Here is a 22,596-nt window from a genome sequence, read left to right on the forward strand (position 1 = left end):
GACCTACCCACAGAGACCTGGCAGGCCAGAAAGGACTAGCATCATTTATTTTGGGTGCTAAATGAGAAGAATAAGCAGCCAAGGATACTTTATCCAACAAGGCTGTAATTCAAAATAGAAGGAGAGGTAAAAAGCTTCCAGGACAAACAAAAAGAATTTGAGATCACTAAACCAGTCCTGCAAGAAATATTAAAGGGGGTCCTTTAATCAAAGAGAGAACCCAAAAGTAATAGAGACCAGAATGGAACAGTGGCAATATACTTAAATAGTGACTTTACATGCAATATAGTGTCACTAAATTCTTTCAGTAGTTACTCTGAATGTAAATGGGCTAAATTCCCCAATCAGAAGACACAGGTATCAGATTGGATAAAAATGGAAGACCCATGGATCTGCTGACTGCAAGACACTCACTTTAGACCCAAAGACAAAAAAAAAAAAAAAAAAGGACCCAAAGACACCTCCAGATTGAAATTGAGGGGGTGGAGAACCATTTAGCATGCTAATGGACATCAAAAGAAAGCTGTAGTGGCAATCCTTACATCAGACATATTAGATTTTAAACCAAAGACTGTAATAAGAAATAAGGAAGGACACTGTATCATAATTGAAGAGTCTATCTAACCAGGAGATCTAACAATTGTAAATATTTATGCCCCTAACATGGGAGCAGCCAGTTTCATAAACCAATTAATAACAAAATTAAAGAAACATTGTTAATACAATAATAGTAGGGGACTTTAGCACCCTATTCTCTGCAGTGGACAGATCATCTAAGCAGGTCAATAAGGAGACAAATGCTTTGAATGACACACTGGACTAGATGGACTTCACAGATATATTCATAGCATTCCATCGTAAAGCAACAGAATACATATTCGTCTCAAGTGCACATAGAACACTTTCCAGAATAGATCACATACTAGGTCACAACTCAGATCTCAACTGGTACCAAAAGACTGGAATCATTCCCTGAATATTTTCAGACCACAATCCTCTGAAAGTGGAACTCAATCACAAGAAATTTGGAAAGAAACACATGGAGGTTAAAGAACATCCTACTAAAGAATGAATTTGTCAACTAGGAAATTAAATAAGAATTTTAAAAATTCATGGAAACATGAAAATGAAAACACAGCTGTTAAAAACCTTTGGGATGCAACAAAGGTGGTCCTAAAAGGGAAGTGTATTATAATATAAGCCTGTCTCATGAAACAAGAAAGGTCTCAAATATACATCATAGCCTTACACCTAAAGGAGTTGCAGAAAGGACAATAAATAAAGTCTAAAGCCATCAGGAGATGAGAATAAAGATTAGAGCAGAAGTCAACAAAATAGAAACCGAAAGAATAGAACAGATCAACGAAACTAGGAGCTGGTTTTTTTTTTTTTTCCCCAAAGATTTTATGTATTCATAGAGACAGAGAGAGAGGCAGAGACACAGGCAGAGGGAGAAGCAGGCATCATACAGAGACCCTGACGTGGGACTCGATCCAGGGTCTCCAGGCTCACGCCCTGGGCTGTAGGCGGCGCCAAACCGCTGCGCCACCGGGGCTGCCCGGAGCTGGTTCTAAGAAATCATAAGATCAATAAGCCCTGGCCAGACTTATCAAAAAGAAGAGAAAGGACCCAAATAAATAAAATCATGAATGAAAGATGATAGATTAGAACTAACACCAAAGAAATACAAACAATTTTAAGAATATGCTATGAGCAACTATATGCCAACAAATTAGGCCATCTGGAAGAAATGGATGCATTACTAGAAATGTATAAACTGATGTGTCTGAGTGACACAGTCAGTTAAGTGTCTGCTTTTGGCTCAGGTCATTATCCAGGGCCCTGCAGTCAAACCCCGCATTGGACTCCCTGCTTGGCAGGGAAGTCTGCTTCTCCCTCTCCCTCTGCCTCTTTCTCTCTCCTCCTCTCTCTCCTCCTCCCCTCAAATAAATAAAATCTTAAATACCAAAATAAAATCTTAAACAGGAAGACCTAGGAAACCTGGACAGACTCATAAGTAGCAAGGAAATAGAAACAGTAATAAAAAATCTCCCAAAAGGGGCAATCTAAGTGGCTGGCGCAGTGGTTTAGCACCTGCCTTCGGCCCAGGGCATGATCCTGGAGACCTGGGATCGAGACCCACGTCAGGCTCCCTGCATGGAGCCTGCTTCTCCCTCTGCCTATGTCTCTGCCTCTCTCTCTCTCAAATAAATAAATAAAATCTTAAAAAAAAAAAAAAATCTCCCAACAAATAAAGAGTCCAGGGCCAGATAGCTTCCCAAGGTAATTCTACCAAACATTTAAAGAAGAATTAATATCTATTCTGAAGCTGTTTGAAAAAAGTAAAAATAGAAGGAAATCTTTCAGACTTTCTATGAGCCCAGCAGTACCTCGATCCCAAAACCAGACAAAGATCCCACCAAAAAGAAGGATTACAGATCAGTATTTCTGATGAACATGGATGTAAAAATTCTCACCAAGATACTAGCCAATAGGATCCAACAGTACATTAAAAGGATCATTCACCACAACCAAGCAGGATTCATTGCTGGACTGCAAGAGTGGTTCAGCATCTGCAAATTAATCAATGTGATACACTACGTTAATAAAAGAAAGGAGAAGAACTGTATGATCCTTTCAGTAGATGCAGAAAAAGTGACAAAGTATAGCATCCTTCCTTGATTAAAGCTTTTCACAGTTCAGAGATAGAGGGAACATACCTCAACATCAGAAAAGCTATATACAAGAAGCCCACAGTGAATATCATTCTCAGTGGATTCCCAAAAAAATGAGAGCCTTTCCCCTAAGGTCAGGAACATAACAAGGATGTCCACTCTCACCACTGTTGTTTAACGTAGTGCTAGAAGTCCTAGCCTCAGCAATCAGGAAATAAAAAGAAATAAAACATATCTGAATTGGCAAAGAGAATGTCAAACTTTCACTCTTTTTTTTTTTCAAACTCACTCTTTGCAGATGACATGATTCTCTGTGGAAAACCCAAGACTCCACCCCAAAATATCTAGAACTCATAGGAATTCAGCAATGTGGCAGGACATAAAATCAGTGTACAAAGATCAGTTGCATTTCTGTATACTAACAATGAGACAGAAGAAGGAGAAATTAAGTACTTAAAATTGCACTAAAAACCATAAGATAGCTAGAAATAAACCTAACCAAAGAGGCAAAGGATCTGTATTCAGAGAACTATAGAATACTCATGAAAGAAGTTGAGGAAGACACAAATCCTTGCTCATGGATTGGAAGAACAAGTATTGTTAAAATGTCTATACTACCTAGAGCAACCTGTACATTCAGTGCAATCCCTATCAAAATATCATCAACTTTTCTCACAATAATCGTAAAATTTGTACAGGACCAGAAAAGACCCAGAATACTTGAAGGAAAGTTGAAAAAAACCATAGCTGGTGACATCACAATTCCAGAGTTCAAGCCACACTATATCACAAAGCTATAATCTTCAAGATGCTTTGGTGCTGGCACAAAAACAGGCATATAGATCACTGGAACAGAATGGAAAACCCGGAAATGGACCCTCAAGTCTATGGTCAGCTAATTTTCGGCAAAGCAGGAAAGAATATCCAATGGAAAAAAGATCGTCTCTTCAACAATTGTTGTTGGACAGCCTCATGCAGAAGAGTGGTTCATTTTCTCACACCATACATAAAAACATTCAAAATGGATGAAAGACCTAAATGTGAGAAAGGAATCCATCAAAATCGTAGCAGAACACAGGCAGCAACCTCTGTGACATCGGCCACAGCAACTTCTTGCTAGACACGTCTCCAAAGGCAAGAGAAACAAAGGCAAAAATGAACTATTGGGACTTCATCAAGATAAAAAGCTTTTGCACAGCAAAGGAAACTGTCGACAAAACCAAGACAACTGACAGAATAGGAGAAAATATTTGCAAATGTCTTAGCAGATAAAGGGTTAGTATCCAAAATCTATAAAGAACTTATCAGACTCAATACCCAAAGAACAAATAATCCAGTCAAGAAGAGGGATGCCTGGGTGGCTCAGTGGTTGAGCTTCTGCCTTCGGCTCAGGGTGTGATCCCGGGCCAGGGATTGAGTCCCGCATCGGGATCCCTGCGAGGAGCCTGCTTTTCCCTCTGCCTATGTTTGACTCTCTGTGTCTCTCATGAATAATTTTTTTTTATAGAAAGAAATGAGCAGAAGTTATGAACAGACATTTCTCCAAAGAAGACCTAAAAATGGCCAACAGACACATGAAAAACTGCTCAATATCATTTGGCATCAGAGAAATACAAATCAAAATCACAATGAGATACCACCTCACACCCATCAGAATGGCTAAAATTAACAAGTCAGGAAACAAAAGCTGTTGGTGAGGATGCAGAGAAAAGGGAACCCTCTTACACTGTTGGTGGGAATGTAAGCTGGTACAGCCGTTCTGGAAAAAAAGTATGGAGTTCCTCAGAAAGTTGAAAATAGAGCTGCCCTGCAACCCAGCAATTGCACTAAGTATTTGTCCCAAAAATACAAATGTAGTGATCCAAAGGGACGCCTGCACTCCAGTGGTTCATAGCAATGTCCACAATAGCCAAACTATAGAAAGAGCCCAAATGTCCATCTATAGATAAATGGATAAAGATGTGGCATATGTGTGTGTGTATACACACACATACACATTAGAATATTATTCAGCCATAAAAAATGAAATCTTGCCATTTGCAATGACTTGTATGGAACTAGAGGGTATTATGCTAATGAAATAAGTCAAACATAGTATTTCACTTGTGGAATTTAAGAAAAAACAGGATCATAAGGGAAGGGAGGAAAAACCAAGACAATTAGGGAGACAAATCATAATAAATTCTTAATCATAGGAAAGAAACAGCATTGCTGGAGTGGAGGGGGATGGGGTAACTAAATGATGGATGTTAAGGAGGGCACGTGATGTAATGAGCAGATAGGTTTCACTGGCCATGAGCCAGGGAATGTGGGCAGCCTCTAGAAGTTCTTACAGCCTCTACTAAGGAACACAGCTTTTTTTTTTTTTTTAATTTTTATTTATTTATGATAGTCACAGAGAGAGAGAGAGAGAGGCAGAGACTCAGGCAGAGGGAGAAGCAGGCTCCATGCACCGGGAGCCCGATGTGGGATTCGATCCCGGGTCTCCAGGATCGCGCCCTGGGCCAAAGGCGCCAAACCGCTGCGCCACCCAGGGATCCCAGGAACACAGCTTTTTAGGTCAGTGAGGATCATTTTGGATTTCTGACCTGCAAAACTGTTAAGATAATTTATGTTGTTTTAAGCCATTAAGTTTTTGGTGATTTGTGACAGCAGCAATCAGAAGGCTAGCCTAAACTGCTAACTCTTTTCTCGGAACTGGAAATGCCTAGAGCTGAGAAAAAATAACATAAAAACTGTGAGGAACCCCCAGGGGAAACAAGGTGGTCGGATTTCTGTGAGGTAGGGTTGACAACTCAGAGCAGAAGAGGTTGGATGTACTGGCCAAGGGACACTCTTAGGGTCCTGCCTGTTTCTCTTCCTAGTGCTACTTCTTCACATCCTTTCCACACCTTGAGGTCTCCGATTCCAAAGAAGGGAGATAGCTTTTGTAAAAGAGCAATGCCTCTTTGAATTTTCCTGAAGGTTAAAGCCTCCCTGCAATGTGGAGTGAGCCCGTGGCCGGTGAGCCCAGAGTGAGAGTCCTGAGGTACACTCTCTTCTCCCCTCCCCCTTATAGTGCCAGACACTGTTCTAAATACTGTAGATACAGCAATTAACAAAGTTTCTATCTCAAGGAACAGTAAATAGACCAGAAAAGCCCACATGTCCAATGATTTTTAAGTACTGTAGGAAAAAATCAGGGAAGAAAATTAGAAAGTGTTAGACTTTGGGAAGGGTTAGATTTAAATAGGATGATGGGGAGGCCCCACGGAGGTGCCATTTGAACATGATCACAAAGGAGGTGAGGGAGTCAGCAGCCAGCAGATTGCTTAATGAGAATAATGTGAGGCTGAGGCACCAGCAGTGCTGGCAGTTGAGGTGGAAGCAGGCTTTGTTGAAGACTGGCAGGAGTTTTTTGTGGCTCATGCCAGAAGGGATGGCAGGAGGGTTTGGGGGATGAGGTGGTGGGCCCCATGGGCCACGTGAGACCATGGATTCTACCTGAACTCTATAGGGAGTTCCTTGGAGAGATTGCTGTGAGTGGAGGAGTATGGTCTCACTTGGTGAATAGCTCACAGGGAGCCATGATGAGAAGCTGACTGGTATAGTCAGAGTGAAAGAAAATGGCAGATTGACAGCCTGTGGTAGTGGGAACGTAGTTCATGTTCCCAGCCTCCTGTGTGGATGCAGTAAGCATAATGAATATCAAGCAAAGGAAGGAAATGGGTCCATGAAACAGGAATAAGTAGGCATCCTCGGGAACAAAGAATTCAGGAGATGGGTTGAGTAGCATAATGGATGTTATGAAGACTGAATGAGCAAGTTGGAAGGTCAGGTTTAAGAATTCTGTAAGGCATTGGGATAAAAAGGTGAAAGGTGAAGCACAGTGCTATAAGGATGAGTGTAGAAATGTCAATATTTGTATAATAGAAATCTCAGAAGCAGAGAGGAAATGACAGGAAGAAGGGGAAGAACATGTTTGAGAATATAATGACCAAGAGTTTCTCAGAAATCCTAAGAGGAAAAGGTCTGTAATTTAAAGAATGCTAAACATGACAGATGGAAGGAAGAAAGCCCACGCCTCGACACACTACAGTGAAAATTTAACAAAGATGTAGAGAAAATTCCAAAATTTTTTGAAAGGAAGTCACAAAGGTCTCTCTCTCTCTCTCTCTGTCTCTATGAGTAAGTAAATAAAATCTTTAAAAAAAAAGGGGAGGGGGGCAGCCTCTGTGGCGCAGCGGTTTAGCGCCGCCTGCAGCCCAGGGCGTGATCCTGGAGACCCTGGATCTAGTCCCATGTCAGGCTCTCTGTATGGTGCCTGCTTCTCCCTCTGCCTGTGTCTCTGCTTCTCTCTCTCTCTCTCTCTCTCTCTCTCTGTCTCTATGAATAAATAAATAAAATCTTAAAAAAAAAAAAAAAAGGAAGTCACAAAGGAATAAGCAGACCAGTATCAAATTTGTCAGTAGCAACAATAGATCTAAGAGCTACTTTTTCAGTGTCAAAGTAAAATGGCTTTAAAAGCAGAATTTTGTATCTTACTAAACTGTTATTTAAACGTAGTATTTTTTTCCTCTAGCATAGCTGACCTTGGAAGGTTTTCCACACGGAGCTCTTGAGTGGGGGAAGTACTTTTAAGAGCTCAGCAGCATGCAATAGAATTCATAACACATGTGGGAGAGCACATAGCTAAGGAAGTGTTCTTTTGGTCAGAAGAACAAGGGTTTTGTGATTTTGGAGTAAGCAAAGATTTGTTACATGAGACAACCCCACAAACCATGGAGAAGGAAATGGATAGAAGGGGTGACTGACTTACAAGTTAAGAACTTCACTAGAGAGTAAAAAGGCAAGCCACGGGGTGAGAAAAGATATTTGCAATACATATGTCTGACACATTGCTTATATGCAGAATTTTGAAGAAACACCTCCAAGTCAATAAGTAAGTTAGGCAACCCCATTAGAAAAGAGGCAAAAAAAAATCTTTAGAACAGTTACTTTACCAAAAAGGATATCCAGATGGCTAGGAAGCACATGGAAAGGTGTTAACCTCAGCAGTCATTCAGAAATAGCAAATTAAAACCACAACTGCTTCTGCACACCCACTGGAATAGCTCAGTGAAAAAGATAGTACCAAGTGATGTTGAGGTGTGGAGCACCCCAAATTGTTTGGCCTTGCTGGTGGGGCATATCAATTTGTGCAGTGATTTTAGGAAAAGATTTGGCAACCCATACTACATGAAGAATTATGTGCATATTCTACAATTTAGCAATCCACTTCTAGGCATACAGCCAGCAGAAATACATCTCATGTTCACTTAAAAATAGGTTCAAAGATATTCACCATAGCACTGCTTGTCATAGTCAGAAACTGGAGTTAAACCAGATATCCACCAAAAATAGAGGGGATAGATACATTGTGGTATATTCACACAGTGGAAGCCTGTAGGGATCCAACAATGTTGAGTATCATGAATGTTGAATGAGAAGCCAGACAAAAACAGCATCCTATAATCTCTTGATACAAAGTGTAAAAACAGGCAAAACTTACATTGGGGGGGGCGCTCAGTATCATGGTAGTGGTTAGCTGTGGGAGGAAGAATCATGGCTGAAGGGAGCATGAAGAGGACACATGGGGTCTAGGGGTGTCCTGTTTCTGAGTCAGTACTGGTTATGTAAATGTATTCACTTGGTGCAAGTTTCTTTTTTCTTTCTTTCTTTTTTTTTCTTTGGTGCAAACTTCTTAATTTTGACTTAGATTTATGTATTCTCTGTGTAATTCTTCAATAGAAAGTATAAGAAGAAAGGTGTAAGAAAGCAACCTATATCAACTAACAGTCCAGAATTAAATTCTGGGCAATCCCAACATGGAAGACAAGTACGGAATGGGTGGCAGTGCAGAGCAGAGAGAGATGAGAACATGCTGAACTCTTTGTCTGTGGGGAAGTGTAGATGGTTACAAGTGTAAGTAATTGATGGGGAAAAATAATAGTTACAGGTCCTAAGAAGTTAATGGAGTAACTGCCAGAAGTGTAAAAATAGAATATATATGTTTGAAATGTGTTGATTAGGAAAGCTTTGATGGCAATTAAAGAGATGTTGGAGAGATGTTGGGCACCCCGGGTGGCTCAGCGGTTTAGTGCTGCCTCCAGCCCAGAGACTGATCCTGGAGACCTGGAATCGAGTCCTGCGTCGGGCTCCCTCTGTGGAGCCAGCTTCTCCCTCTGCCTGTGTCTCTGCCCCACCCCATAAATAAATTAATTAACTAAATCTTTAAAAAAGAGAGCGAGAGATGCTTAAGTCTTTCCAAGTAGAATTTCTGAGGTGGGCAGTCCAGTGCTGGTATCATTAGAAACCCAACCACTCTGTCCTGTTACTCTGCTGTGTACAGCTTCTACTTCAAAGGTGCTTGTCGGGCAGCCTGGGTGGCTCAGCAGTTTAGCTGCCTTCGGTCCAGGGTGTGATCCTGGAGACCCAGGATGGAGTCCTTCATTGGTCTCCCTGCGAGGAGCCTGCTTCTCCCTCTGCCTGTGTCTCTGCCTCTCTCTCTGTGTGTGTCTCTCATGAATAAATAAATAAAATCTTAAAAAAAAAAAAAGGTGCTTGTCTGTGGGTCCTGGGTCCAGGATCCTGGAGCTGCTGTGGTTACACCTGTATTCAAGTGGCAAGGGAGGGACACCTGGGTGGCTCAGCAGTTGAGCATCTGCCTTCAACTCAGGCTGTGATCCCAGAGTTCCAGGATCGAGTTCCCCATCAGGCTCCCTATGGGGAGCCTCTCTGTCTATGTCTCTGCCTCGCTCTCTGTGTCTCATGAATAAACAAAATCTTCTTTAAAATGTGGCAAGGAGAAGGAAGCAGGAGGGACATAGCGCCCCCCCCCCCCCCTTTTAAGATTTTATTTATTCATGAGAGACACAGGCAGAGGGAGAAGCAGGCTCCATGCAGGGAGCTTGATGCGGGAGTCAACCCCGGGACTCCAGGATCCTGCCCCGGGCCAAAGGCAGGCACCAAACTGCTGAGCCACCCAGGCACCCCGGACATAGTCCTTTGAAGGAAATTTCCCAGAAATCCTACATAAAACATTTGCATCTCTTTGGCCAATGATATGACCATACCTGGCTTCAAGGGAGGCAGGGAATTGCCTCTTAGCAGGGTTGCAAAGTGTCTAGCTAAAAATTGGGGTTCATTAAAGAAAAAGGGCAGAATAGCTTACTGGGAGGCAAGATGGGGGGAAAACCCTCCTTTTCTTCTCTTTCTACCAGTACTTTTGCCCACCATACATGTGTAGGTTTTTCCTACACATCCAGTTCTCTGATTCCTGCTGGGTATTCTACAGTTTCACTCAGTTCTGGCACAGTCTACCTGGAAGTAGCATCAGATCCCACAGATTAAGGGCTCAGTCCCATCAGACTAACCCACTTTTAATCCCAATTCCAAGTACGGGTTGTTACTGTTAATCAGAGGCTCCTGTGACACCTCTTTGGACTTGATAATTTCATGGAACAGTTCACAGATCTCAGGAGGACAGTTTACTTACTCGATGACTGGTTTGTCATAAAAGGCTATAACTTGGGAACAGTGAGATGGAAGAGGTGTTGGGTGGGTGTGGGAAAGGGGTGAGGATTTGCCATGTCCTTTTTAGTCATGCCACGCTTCTGGCACCTCCATGTTTTCTCCAACCCAGAAGCTGTCCAAAATTCCCATACTTCAGAGACTTTTGTACAGTCCTCAGTAATTACGCATGATTGATTCAATCATTTACCATTGGTAACAGAACTCTGATTTCTAGCCCTTCTCCCCCGCACTGGGGGTTCGGGGTGGGCAGCTGCAAATTCCAAACCTCTGCGTGGTTATTAGTTCCCCTGGAAAACGCCATCCTTTGTGACTTTCCAAAAATCATTGACAAACTGAGGTGTGGTTGAAAGGCGTGTTGGAAATAAGACATAGTTTTCACTTTAGCACTTTGAAGCTGTTTTGGGAACCAAGGACAAAAATGCAAGTATAACAAAAGATGCTCTTATCACTCTTCTCACTGAGGAAATTACAAGGGTTTTAGGGACTGTGTACTAGGAATTTTGGACCAGACCAAAATACATATTTCTTATTTTTTAAATTTTTTTTATTTTTATTTATTTATTTTTTTTAATTTTTTTTTAATAATTTTTTTTTTTAATTTATGATAGTCACACACAGAGAGAGAGAGAGGCAGAGACATAGGCAGAGGGAGAAGCAGGAAGCAGGCTCCATGCACCCGGAGCCCGACGTGGGATTCGATCCCAGGTCTCCAGGATCGTGCCCTGGGCCAAAGGCAGGCGCTAAACCACTGCGCCACCCGGGGATCCCTTATTTTTTTATTTTAACTTATTTTTATTTTAAAGATTTTATTTATTTGAGAGAGAGAGAGAGAAAGCAATAGACAAACATGAGGAGAAGGGGCAGAGGGAGCCTGAGAAGCAGACTCCTCACTGAGCAGGGAGCCTCATGTGGGCCTCAATCCCAGGACTCTGGAATCATGACCTGAGCCAAAGGCAGATGCTTAACCAACTGAGCCACCCAGGCACCCCCTTCTTATTTATTTAACAGTACATATTTCTTATTATAAATCACAATACTCTAGGAGACAGGAAACTGCCACACCTAGGAAGGGAAATTGAAGGCAAAAAAGGAAGAAAGAAAAACTGAGAAGTTGGTAATTAAAAAACTGGAGATAAGGAGGCTGAATTGAGGCTAGCTCAAGTAGTGATTAGCTATAAATGGGTTAAACTCACTAATCAAAACTCTCAGCTCAGGGCAGCCTGGGTTAGCCCTGCCTTTGGCCCAGGGCGTGATCCTTATCCTGGAGACCTGGGAGTCCCCCGTCGGGCTCCTTGTATGGAGCCTGCTTCTCCCTCTGCCTGTGCCTCTGCCTTTCTCTCTCTCTGTGTCTCTCATGAATAAATAAATAAATAATCTTCAAAACTCTCAGCTAAGATTTTCTTTTTTTAATAGGATTTTTTTAAGTTTTGTTTTTTTAAGATTTTTATTCATGAAAGAGGCAGAGAGACACAAGCAGAGGGACAAGCAGGCTCCTCGCAGGGAGCTGGACTCAGGACTCGATCCCCAGACTGGGATCACATGCCCTCATCCAAGGACAGATACTCAGCTGCTAAGCCACCCAGGCATCCCTTAAAGATTTTATTTATTCATGAGAGAGAGAGCAAATGTGAGAGAATGTACAAGCAGGGGGAAGGGCAAAGGAAGAGGGAGAATCTGGCCTCCCACTGAGCAGGACCCTGGAATGCTGACCTGAATAGAAAGCAGATACTTAACTGGCTGAGCACCCAGGTGCCCCTTTTGATAGGATTTTCTCAAAGAAAACAAACAGCCATATTCAGTAATGCATCATCTATCAACCAGACACAAAGATTAACATTGATGAAGTGGTAAAATCCATCTAGTGAATTTGTCATCAGGGGAAATCATTGATTGGCCTAGCCCTCCCCCCACTTTTTTTTTAACCCACCTATAGAATCCGTTTTACATGTGTTGTGGCAGGAGAACAGCCTGAATTGTTTCTGTCCAGCTCTTATTAGTGAGGGCCACCTTGTAAATTCTGAACATTTTAAGACAGTTTTCTCTTCCTTGTAGATTGCTCCAACTGTTGTTTGTGCTTCCAAGGCTTTTTGTAGATCTGGCTGCCCCCCCCACCCCCTTTTTTCTCTTTCCCTAACTCTACCTCCCTCTAATGGTACTTGCCTGAGTTAGAGCTCTGCACCATGGCCCCCTTTCAGGGCTGCCTGCCCAGAACTAGAAGAGGCCACTGGTCCTGACGTGGAGATGTGGGTGCATGCAGACGAGGGGTAACAGCGTTGGTGTGGGGAGAGCACAGCTTAGGATGATGTGAAGGCAGTGAGGATTCTAGCTAAGATTTCATTGTTATCTTTTTTTTTTTTTTTTTTTTTTTAAGATTTAAGTAATCTACACCCAGCCTGGAGCTCACAACTTTGGAGATCAAAGTTGCATGCTCTACAACTGAGCCAGCTAGGCACCCTGAGTTAATTGTCATCTTAATGATAATGCTGGGTACCAGATTCTGGCTACTTGAGGTCATCCCTGTAGGGTGAGCTCATCCACAGAGCAGCTTTCAGCCTGGAGAACATCTGCGAAGCATGCAGAGGATGGATATTGGAGCAAGGAAGGCAGGCGTGTTCTAGTGATTGGTAAGGACTGGAGATGCTTAGAATCCAAGCTTCTATGGATTTTTGCCCTTTTGAGTTCAGAGAAATAGAGTAAGTTACCAGTGAACAGTGAACATTAGTAAAAAGAGGAGTGTTAGTTAGACTATATGCCTTGAGGTTCTGTGTATCAGAATTTAAGTTTCACTATCCTATAGTACCTGTCAACAGACCTGAGATAACTATGCCATATCCTATCAGCCTTGGATAGCGACTTTCCTGTCTGCATAGGAGGCTGGGAATATCTACATTACATTGGACAGGTTTCATATGTGTGCTGAAGTCACATGGGTGGTGCAAGAGTGCCTGCCCTTTGTCTGCCAAGTCTCACTTACTGAAATATCTGGGTTCTTGGACTTTGTAGCATGAGGATGTGGCTCTGTGAAGCAAATGGTCTTTAGGATTTGAGAAAGGTGCGTTTCCCTGTGGGGAGGGGTAAGGGGCTGGAGAGCCCTCTTTCCTTCTAAATCACTGTCACGTCGGAGTGTGGAGCAGAACTCAGTTACTGATGCCCATTTAGGCCCCTGGATAATTTCCTGATGTCTGTCTGCTGCAGGTGTGTGTGCAGGGTCACTCTTTGTCTCTGTTGCCTTGTTTTGCTTTCTTGCAAGGAACCCTGGTTGAGAGCAGATCCCATGAGGTTGGGCTCTCTTGCTGAGGCATATCATAATTTTCTGGAGTCTGAAAATAGCCCCAAATCTAGATGGAAAATCACGTTTGTGCATATTTGAAGCAAAGCAGAACGATTCACTTTTTCTACACATTCTTATACAGATTTTAATAGAAAATTGATAAAATTCATACCAATTTAATATTTTAGACAGCCTTTGAATTTATTAATCTGAAAGTTGGTATAAATCTAAAGTAAAATGCTGTGAAAAATATTGAAACATGAGTTTGAAATAGGACGTTTGGTAAATTTGAGGAAGCAAAAGGAATTCTCTTTGAATAGCATAGTGAAACCAAATTACCATTTTCCTGTTATAGTGTACTTATAGCTAGCTGTTCATTTTGGGTCAAGTGTTTTGGGGACTATTCATCTCTTATTGGCATATTTCTATGTTTTTCACTGGTAACTCTTCTCAGGGAAGTTTATGATTTATAAATCAAACCTGGTTGCCCTAAAGATAAACCTTGTCGTTTATCCTGCTGAGAAATTGGGTGGGTGACCATGTGGATCAACGAGACCAGGAAGACCAATTAATTTCTTGATTACTTAAATAAAATTTATCTTGAAGTAATATGAAAGTAGGCCTTTTGCAGTTTATTTTAAATAACAATATGGAGAACATTTATTTCTTGAAAAGAGATCTAAGGCATTTGGTAGGGCTTGCTTTTTGCAAAAAGTCAGTAGCCTTGTCTCTGCTTCTCTCCCAGATCAAGCACTGCGCCTAGCAGAAATTTTCCTACCTCTCCAACATCATCAGCAAGTCCCTATTCCTCAGTGTCTGCCTCTCCCATTGCAAATGGTGATAGCACTAACACCTCTGGGATGCACAGCTCCGGTGTCAGCAGGGGGTAAGAGCAGGCCCTTTCACATTGCTTCCCTCCTTCTTGAGTCTTTCCTAGGCTGCACCAGGAGAGCTCCTCTGCTGCCACACTAGGTCTAGTGGGATTAGCGTTCCCCATGGGAACATGCTACAGGGAATGTGGTTTCTCTCTTTCATATCCACTATAAAATGCCTCCTACTTTTCACTTATGTTTCTTGTCCTTCTATGATCTGCTATTTTGTGCACAGCCATAGTCACTGGTGGTCTTGTGGGGTCACCGCTTTTGTATGTGATGGGGTGGGCTGGCCATATTAGAGCACAGTAAAAGCTGTGAGGGAATGGTTCTCAGCTATGGGAGAGCCCTGCCTGCTTCCCTTCTAGGTGGCTGTGATCCTTTATGCAAGCATCTCAGGAGAGCCTGCCACAAATCATAGACTGAATGGAGGAGGAGGGTCAGGCAAGAGAATGTGCGTGAATACTCAGGCACAGTCAGGACTGAGTGTGGCCTGGTGTGTGGTGACAGGTGTGAGCTCTTGATCTTGGTAACCACATGTTCTTCCCTGAAGTCACATGGCAGTTAGCCTTCTAGAGGGATATACAGCTAGCATTTGCCAAAAGCCTGAGAGTAGAGAACTCCGCATCCCTTCCTGTAAGGATGTGTTTACCACCTACGATCATGTCAAATCAAGGCCAGGGGTGGGAGAAGGATAGTGGTGAAGGGCTGGCAAGGGGAGTAGAAAGAACTTGTATCATGGGATTATTACCAGTTAAGAATTGTAGAGGCCCTGGAGGAGCCCCAAAAGGCATCCTGAGGGCATGCGTACAGCACTCACTCTTATTGTTGATGTGGGTTATGTTTTCCAGTGGATCTGGCTTCTCTGCTTCGTATAATTGTCAGGAGTCCCCATCGTCTCACATACAGCCTGGGCTCTGCGGACTTGGAAACCTTGGGAACACCTGCTTCATGAACTCCGCTTTGCAGGTAGAAGGGAGAACTGTCATCTCAATAACACTGGTGCTTAAGACTAATGCTTGGTTAGGAAAGGCATGCTAAAATGTTGGGAGGATCCTTTCCTGGGGGTCCCTGCTTACTCTTTGTTAATACTTCAGGGATCCCTATCAGGACATCTCCCTTGGTTAGTACACAATGGCCTCATCCGTGTTAATGGCCCTAAAATGTCTTCTTAATTAGTCCTGGGATGGATTTTACAGTAAAAATATTTTGAATTTTGTTGACCATTAGGGAATGATCTTCCCAGAACATATTAGAGTACTTGTCTGGTTGGTTTTTGATGGGAAGAGAACTCACAGCAGCTGGTACCATCTTTTTACAATGATAGCTGTCTTATCTCATGCCCCTGATTGTGCAAAATCCTAAAATCCTCCCTTCAATACCTCATTTGTTCATTGATCAAATATTTTGGGGACATACTATGTGACCATACTATGGTGGACATGGGCTGGAGTTAGGGTCCAACTACAGAATTAGGAGGGCACAGTTCCCAAGACTGCCTTCCTTTCTGATGCCAACTGCAAGTTTGGGAGTCCCTAAGACTGCCTTTAGTTTCAATAATTTGCTTGAAGGACTCATAGACTCACTTAAAACTATTATACTCACAGATATAGTTTATTATAGGGAAAGGGTATAACTTAAAATTAGCCAAGGGAAGAAAAAAATAAGGCAGAGTCCAGGAGGGTCTTTAGGGCAGAGCTTCTGTTGTTTTCTCCCTGTGGAGCTAGGATGCATTTACTCTCCTGGCATTGATATGTAATGGTAGTCGTGGGGTATTGCCAAATATATGTAAACTCATCCGAGCTTCGGTTTCCAAAATTTTTGTTGGTGCTTTATTACATGGTGTGATTGATTGATTGATTGCCCAGATTGTTAAACTCAGTCTCTAGGTAGACCGATACGATGTGACCCAAGGCTCCCCCTGCTCCCCACCTCCCCATCCTGCCCCCAACTAAGTCACAATGTTGGTCTTTCTGGAGTGGTTAGCTCTCACCCTAAGATGACAGTATAAGTATGGCTGCCACCACCCCAAATCACAATGTTAGATTCTCCACTATGACTGATAACCTCCAAACAAAGATACTCCTGTCAACAAAGTACTTCCCAGGAGCTAAGGGCAAGAGCCAGACTTTCTCTTTGGGCAAGGCCAAATTCTTTACATAGAGACTCAATGGTGAACAAACGAGACATGGTTTTTATACTTACAGGACTTTTAATCTAACTTTGAAGTTTCATAGAGTAGGAAGGAAAGGATAAAAAGACATGTAAAAAACTAGGTAACTCTTGGGTTTGGAAATTATTTTTTTCCATTGTGGTGAGATGGGAAGAGCTGAGCACTAAAGAAAAGAAACTTGAGATTTGGCTTTTCATGGGTAGGTTTTTTTCAACTCTGTATCCTCAGTTTTCCTCAACTGTTGAATGAAGATAATAATGAGGTCTGTAGCTCTGCATGTAAATATCATGGAAAAAAAGAAATGCTAAATTCCATGATTTAAGTTTCTATCTCCTAATGCTAAGAACAAATGAAACCCAGATGAAGTGGCAGGAGAGGAATAATAGAAGAACAGAAATTAACGAAATACAGGGGTGATTTACATTACAGCCAAATATGTAATGTAATATGTCTTTGGAAAAAAAAAACTAATATAATTGATATAAATGCTCAGGGTAATTGAAGAGGAAGAAAAGAGAGAAAATATAAATGACCAAAACTAGAAATGAAAGCGGAATATCACTATAGACCCTACAGCCACTAAAAAGATTAGAGAATAGTAAACTACTCCAGAAACCAGTATTGCACTGTATGTTAATTAAGTAAAATTTAAATAAAATTAAATTTAAAAACTTCTAAAAAGGTTAGAGGATAGTAGAACAACTTTATGCCATTAAATTAGACAATTTAGATGACAAGTTTGGACGTGTGCTCTGAAAGGCATACTTTATCAAACTTACACAGGAAGAAATAGAAAATCTGAATAGTCTCATATTTGTTAAAGAAATTGACTGGAAAGGGAATACCTGGGTGGCTCAGCGGTTCGGCGCCTGCCTTCAGCCCAGGGCGTGATCCTGAAGACCCGGGATCGAGTCCCGCATTGGGCTCCCGGCATGGAGCCTGTTTCTCCCTCCTCCTGTGTCTCTGCCTCTCTCTGTGTCTATCATAAATAAATCAATAAATCAATAAATCAATAAATCAATCAATCTTAAAAAAAAAAAAAGAAATTGACTGAGGTTGGGGGGCACCTGAGTGGCTAGCGGTAGAGTGTGTGCCTTTGGCTCAGGTTGTGATCCTGGGTTCCTGGAATCGAGTTCCGCATTGGGCTCCCCATGAGGACCCTGCTTCTCCCTCTGCCTACGTCTCTGGCTCTCTCTGTGTCTCTCATGAATAAATAAATAAAATCTTAAAATAGCAAAAAAATATATATATGTAAATTGACTCAGTAATTAAAAGCTTTATAACAAGGGAAATTCTTGTTCTGGATAGCTTTGTTGGTGAATATATTCAAAGATTTAAAGCAAGAAGTGCTACCAATCATATATATTTTTTTCAGGAAATGGAGAAAGAGGGACAGCTCCCCAAACCATTTTACAAGGCAGCACACTCTGATACCAAAACCTGACAAGGAATTGTTTTTTCTAAAATTTTACTTTGAAGTAACCTTTACACCCATTGTGGAGCTTGAACTCAGAACCCTGAGATCAGGAGTCACATGCTTCACCACGTGAGCCAGCCAGGCGCTCGTGGCAGGAAGTTTTAAAAAAAGGAAAATTTTAGTCAGTCATACCTCATAACTATAGACACAAGTAACATAAGTGAAATTTTAGCAAATCAAATTCAGTGATATCTAGATGAAAATGTCGAACAAGTAGGATTTGTACCAAGAGAACTTGGTTGATTTGACACCTGAAAAATGTATGTGTGTCATTTAGCATAGTAACAGAATAATGGAGAAAACCTTATGACCATCTCAATAGATGTAGAAAAAACATTTGATAAAATATAGTTTTTGAATTTGAAGAGTTAGTTTTCATGTAAACACGTATATTGTGTTATTCATTGTTTTTTTCTACTATCTTGTTATCCTGATCTTTTCCCCCATAATGTTTTGGCTCTAGTAAAATATTTTGTCTTCAGCTTAATTATATTTTGTCTTCCTGTGAGACAGTGGAATGTTCCAATCAATTCCAGTTAAATTATCATCTTAACATTATGTTAAAAGTGATCATGCTTCATTGAATAGAAACTTACTCTGTCAGGTACTTGGGTGCAGCTTTTGCCTTTGGATAGTTATTTCAGAGACAGTTCTTAGGCAATGAGTGTGAGCCCCAAGACCATGTCCTCTGGAGGTTAGCTGCAAGGCAGGCTACCAGCTTGGGCTTCTGGGAGGCTGTGCCTTACTGTTGGTGAGCCTTGCAGAGAATCTGCTGAGAACTTCATTTTGTTGGGAGTTGACCCCTCATTGGCCATTAATAACTTGGTTTATCTTTATCTCTGTGTGTTCACCGGGAGTGTGAGCTCTGATCATGTTCTCTTTCAGTGCTTGAGCAACACTGCACCACTGACCGACTACTTTCTCAAAGACAAATATGAGGCTGAAATCAACAGAGACAACCCTTTGGGAATGAAAGGGGAAATTGCAGAAGCCTACGCAGAGCTCATTAAACAGATGTGGTCTGGAAGGGACACTCATGTGGCACCTCGCATGTTCAAAGTAGGTTGCTGTGTGTACTTTTTTCCATTTTAGGGAGAGTGATTTAGTGTTATAATGAGGTATTCTAGTTGCATATTGGGGTTAAGATGGGGTCTGAGACTAAAAGACTCAAATGATGAGATCCTTCTTTTTTCTTGTTTAGTCATTCAGCACATACCTCTGGGCTGAGGATACTGTTGGTTGCTCAGAATGGTGTATTGTACCAGTCTGGAAGTAGGAAACCTCCTAACCCAGACCATAACAATTCAGTTTAATTTCCAGTATTATCTGAAGGGTATTCCCAGGTTCTCTGAGCCTGGAACCTATACCCACTGTGGGCTCCGTAACTCAGGAATTGGGTTGATATTCTTGGAATGTGGTGTGAAGGCAGTTTTCAATTGGATCTTCCAGATAGGAAGATTGGGTGAACTGTAGTGGGCTCTTGGAGCAACTTGGGCTTTCTCTTGCTTTCATATTTTGTTTTTTTTTGTTTTTGTTTTTGTTTTTTTTGTTTTTTTTTTTCATATTTTGAAATCTGAGAGATCTTTAGCCTGCACCACTGCAGTTCACGGAGCCTTCATGAAGCACATGGTAGAAAAAGATAGGCATATTTTCTATTCAAAGGGGATGAGGGGCAAGTAGCACTTGGGCTCAGTGAGAAAATTTAAATGGTTTATTGAAATTGAAAACTAGGGATTCCTGGGTGGCTCAGTGGTTTAGCGCCTGCCTTCGGCCCAGGGCATGATCCTAGAGTCCCGCGATTGAGTCCCACATCAGGCTCCTTGCGTAGGAGCCTGCTTCTCCCTCTGCCTATGTCTCTGCCTGTCTGTCTGTCTGTCTGTCTGTCTCTCTCTCTCTGGGTGTTTCATGAATAAATAAATAAAATATTTTTTTTTTAAAGGAAAGAATGAAATTGAAAACTAATTCTTTTTACCCCTGTAGTCACATTAATCCCTCAGAAATATGCATAAATTACAATTCCATACCATAAAGTCAGAAAGGGACTGGAATCAGGTGATGGCACATTAAGCTCAAGCTCCTATCAATGAACAATTGATAGACCGTATTTAGGGATGTTAGGGGTAGTGTAGAGCTTCCTTGATGATAGACATTTTCTCTCTTTGACTGTCTGCTTTGGCAGCCACTAGCCACTTAAAATGTGGTTAGTGTGAACAAGGAACTGAATTTTTTTTATTGTATTTAATTTAAAAGGTTTTATTTATTTGAGAGAGAGAGAGAGAGAGACAGTATAAGCTAGGAGGAAATGGAGAAGCAGACTCCCAGCTGAGCAGGGAGTCTGATGTGGGGCTCAATCCCAGGACCTCGGGGATCATGATCTGAGCCAAAGGCAGACACTTAAGTGACTGAGCCACACGGGTGACCCTATTGTATTTATTTTTATTATTTATTTATTTATTTATTTTTAATTTTTGTTTATTTATGGTAGTCACACAGAGAGAGAGAGAGGCAGAGACACAGGCAGAGGGAGAAGCAGGCTCCATGCACCAGAAGCCCGACGTGGTATTCGATCCCGGATCTCCAGGATCGCGCCCTGGGCCAAAGGCAGGCGCTAAACCGCTGTGCCACCCAGGGATCCCTGTATTTATTTTTAATTTAAATAGTCACATGTGGGGCAGCCCTGTGGCGCAGCGGTTTAGCGCCACCTGTAGCCCAGGGCGTAATCCTGGAGACCCGGGATCGAGTCCCACATCGGGCTTCCTGCACGGAGCCTGCTTCTCCCTCTGCCTGTGTCTTTGCCTCTCTTGCTCTCTCTCTGTGTCTCTATAAATAAGTAAATAAATCTTTAAAAATAAATAAATAAATAAATAAATAAATAAATAAATAAATAAATAAATAGTCACATGTGGCCAGTGGCTATGGTACTGGGCAACATGGTAGAGAGCATTGATTCTCCAACTTTAGGATTCATCAGAACCTCCGGAAGGGCTTGTGAAAATACTACTGGACCTATCCCCAGAGTTTCTGATTCTGTCCAGGTTGGGCCCAAGAATGTGTATTACTAACAAGCTCCCAGGTGATTCTAGTGATGCCAGTTGGGGACCACACTCTTGGGGATCATAGATGCAGAGCAGTGTAAGGCAGAGTTACTTAAAGAGAAGAGGCCTGGTAGGTACAGGAGGATTCCTCTGGCTGAAGAGATACCATTTGTAAAGTTGTAATGGAGAGTCTGAACCAAAGAAGGAAGTAAGAGAGGGACTCACCTCAGTACTTCCAAGGTTCTGGCTGCTCAGGAGGCCACCCTTCACTTCACTCTTCTTTTAGGGTACTGGCCCAGGTGCCAGGTTCACTATTGTCCTGGCTTTTGATCTGAGCCCTCTCTCTGGCAAAAACTACTGGCCTCCTTTAGGCTCTTGAGGAATTAATTGGGCCGCTCGACCAGATGGTACTCTCCCTTACTGTCCCAGCTGACCCTGCAAAGTTAGTTTTGATGGCGGGTTCCCATCTGACTTCACTAGTTCTTTAAATCTTATGCCTTCTGATTTGGTTGCTTTTGTTGTAGACCCAAGTGGGACGTTTCGCCCCTCAGTTTTCTGGCTACCAGCAACAAGACTCTCAGGAGCTGTTAGCCTTTCTTCTAGATGGATTGCATGAAGATCTGAACCGAGTAAAGAAGAAACCCTACCTGGAACTGAAGGACGCCAATGGGCGGCCAGATGCGGTATGATATAGAAGATTTTTGAGCAATAGCATTTCATAGATGTTGCCTTTTACTGAGAGTTGTAGGGACATTCTTTTGGTCTTTGAGTATTGGTGCCGGGGCCCTGGTTGCCTCTTTTCTTGATGTGGATCTGGGCTCTGGTAGAGAAATGTATTCCAGGTTAGAAAGAGGCAAACTCTGGTTACTCCAGATTCTCCTGCTTGGGCTTCTTTAAGTTAATGTCAGTTTGCATAGTATAATGCTGTTGTTGAATCAGAGACGAGGGCAGTCTGAGAACTAAAGTGCCTGTAGTATGAGCCTTGGGATTATTACTGCCCTCATTAAAATACGTAGATGATTAGTAAAATAGTTTATTAATAACATTATTAGGGCACTGATTTTTTTTGGCCTTGATTTTCCAATCTATGAAAAGGAGATTTAGCATTCAAGTTACCCTATCACATTGGACTTGATCATATGAAAACTTTAAAGTAGTATTTATATCTTGAAGAAAAAACAATGAGTTAGCTGAACCATAGTATAAAACCTCATGTGGTGTGTGTGTATATACACACACACACACACACACACACTTATATATACACACACACACATTGGAATACTATTCAGCCATCAAAAATTAAAGAAATCTTGTCCTTTGCAATGACATGGATGGAACTAGAGGGGATTATGCTAGGGGAAATAAGTCTATCAGAGAAAGACAGTTACATGATCTCCCTCAGAAGATCATAGGGGAAGAAAAAAAAATAAGATTATCAGAGAGGGAGACAAACCATAAGAGACTTTTAATCATAAGAAACAAACAGGGTCACTGGAGGGGAGGGTGTTAGGATGGGGAGTTGGGTGATGGGCGTTA

At 41.9% G+C, this 22,596-nt stretch overlaps 1 protein-coding gene across 5 annotated transcripts in view; it reads left to right on the forward strand.

The window, feature by feature from the left end:
• Nucleotides 1–22,596, forward strand: part of USP4 (ubiquitin specific peptidase 4) — a 53,272-nt gene that overhangs the window by 13,276 nt on the left and 17,400 nt on the right. For 4 of the 5 annotated variants that reach the window (XR_007404203.1, XM_025455846.3, XM_025455844.3 and 1 more), the window contains 4 exons: nucleotides 14,246–14,386; nucleotides 15,224–15,341; nucleotides 18,908–19,081; nucleotides 21,582–21,740. Coding sequence is in view for 4 of the 5 variants with exons in the window: in XM_025455846.3 (XP_025311631.1) it covers nucleotides 14,246–14,386; nucleotides 15,224–15,341; nucleotides 18,908–19,081; nucleotides 21,582–21,740 (592 nt within the window). In the remaining variant the exon portion in view is untranslated. The remainder of the gene's footprint in view (nucleotides 1–14,245; nucleotides 14,387–15,223; nucleotides 15,342–18,907; nucleotides 19,082–21,581; nucleotides 21,741–22,596) is intronic. The other variant, XM_025455845.3, reaches the window with a different exon arrangement.

Source organism: Canis lupus, chromosome 20 (assembly GCF_003254725.2).
Source record: "Canis lupus dingo isolate Sandy chromosome 20, ASM325472v2, whole genome shotgun sequence".
In the NCBI taxonomy this organism is placed as follows: domain Eukaryota; kingdom Metazoa; phylum Chordata; class Mammalia; order Carnivora; family Canidae; genus Canis; species Canis lupus.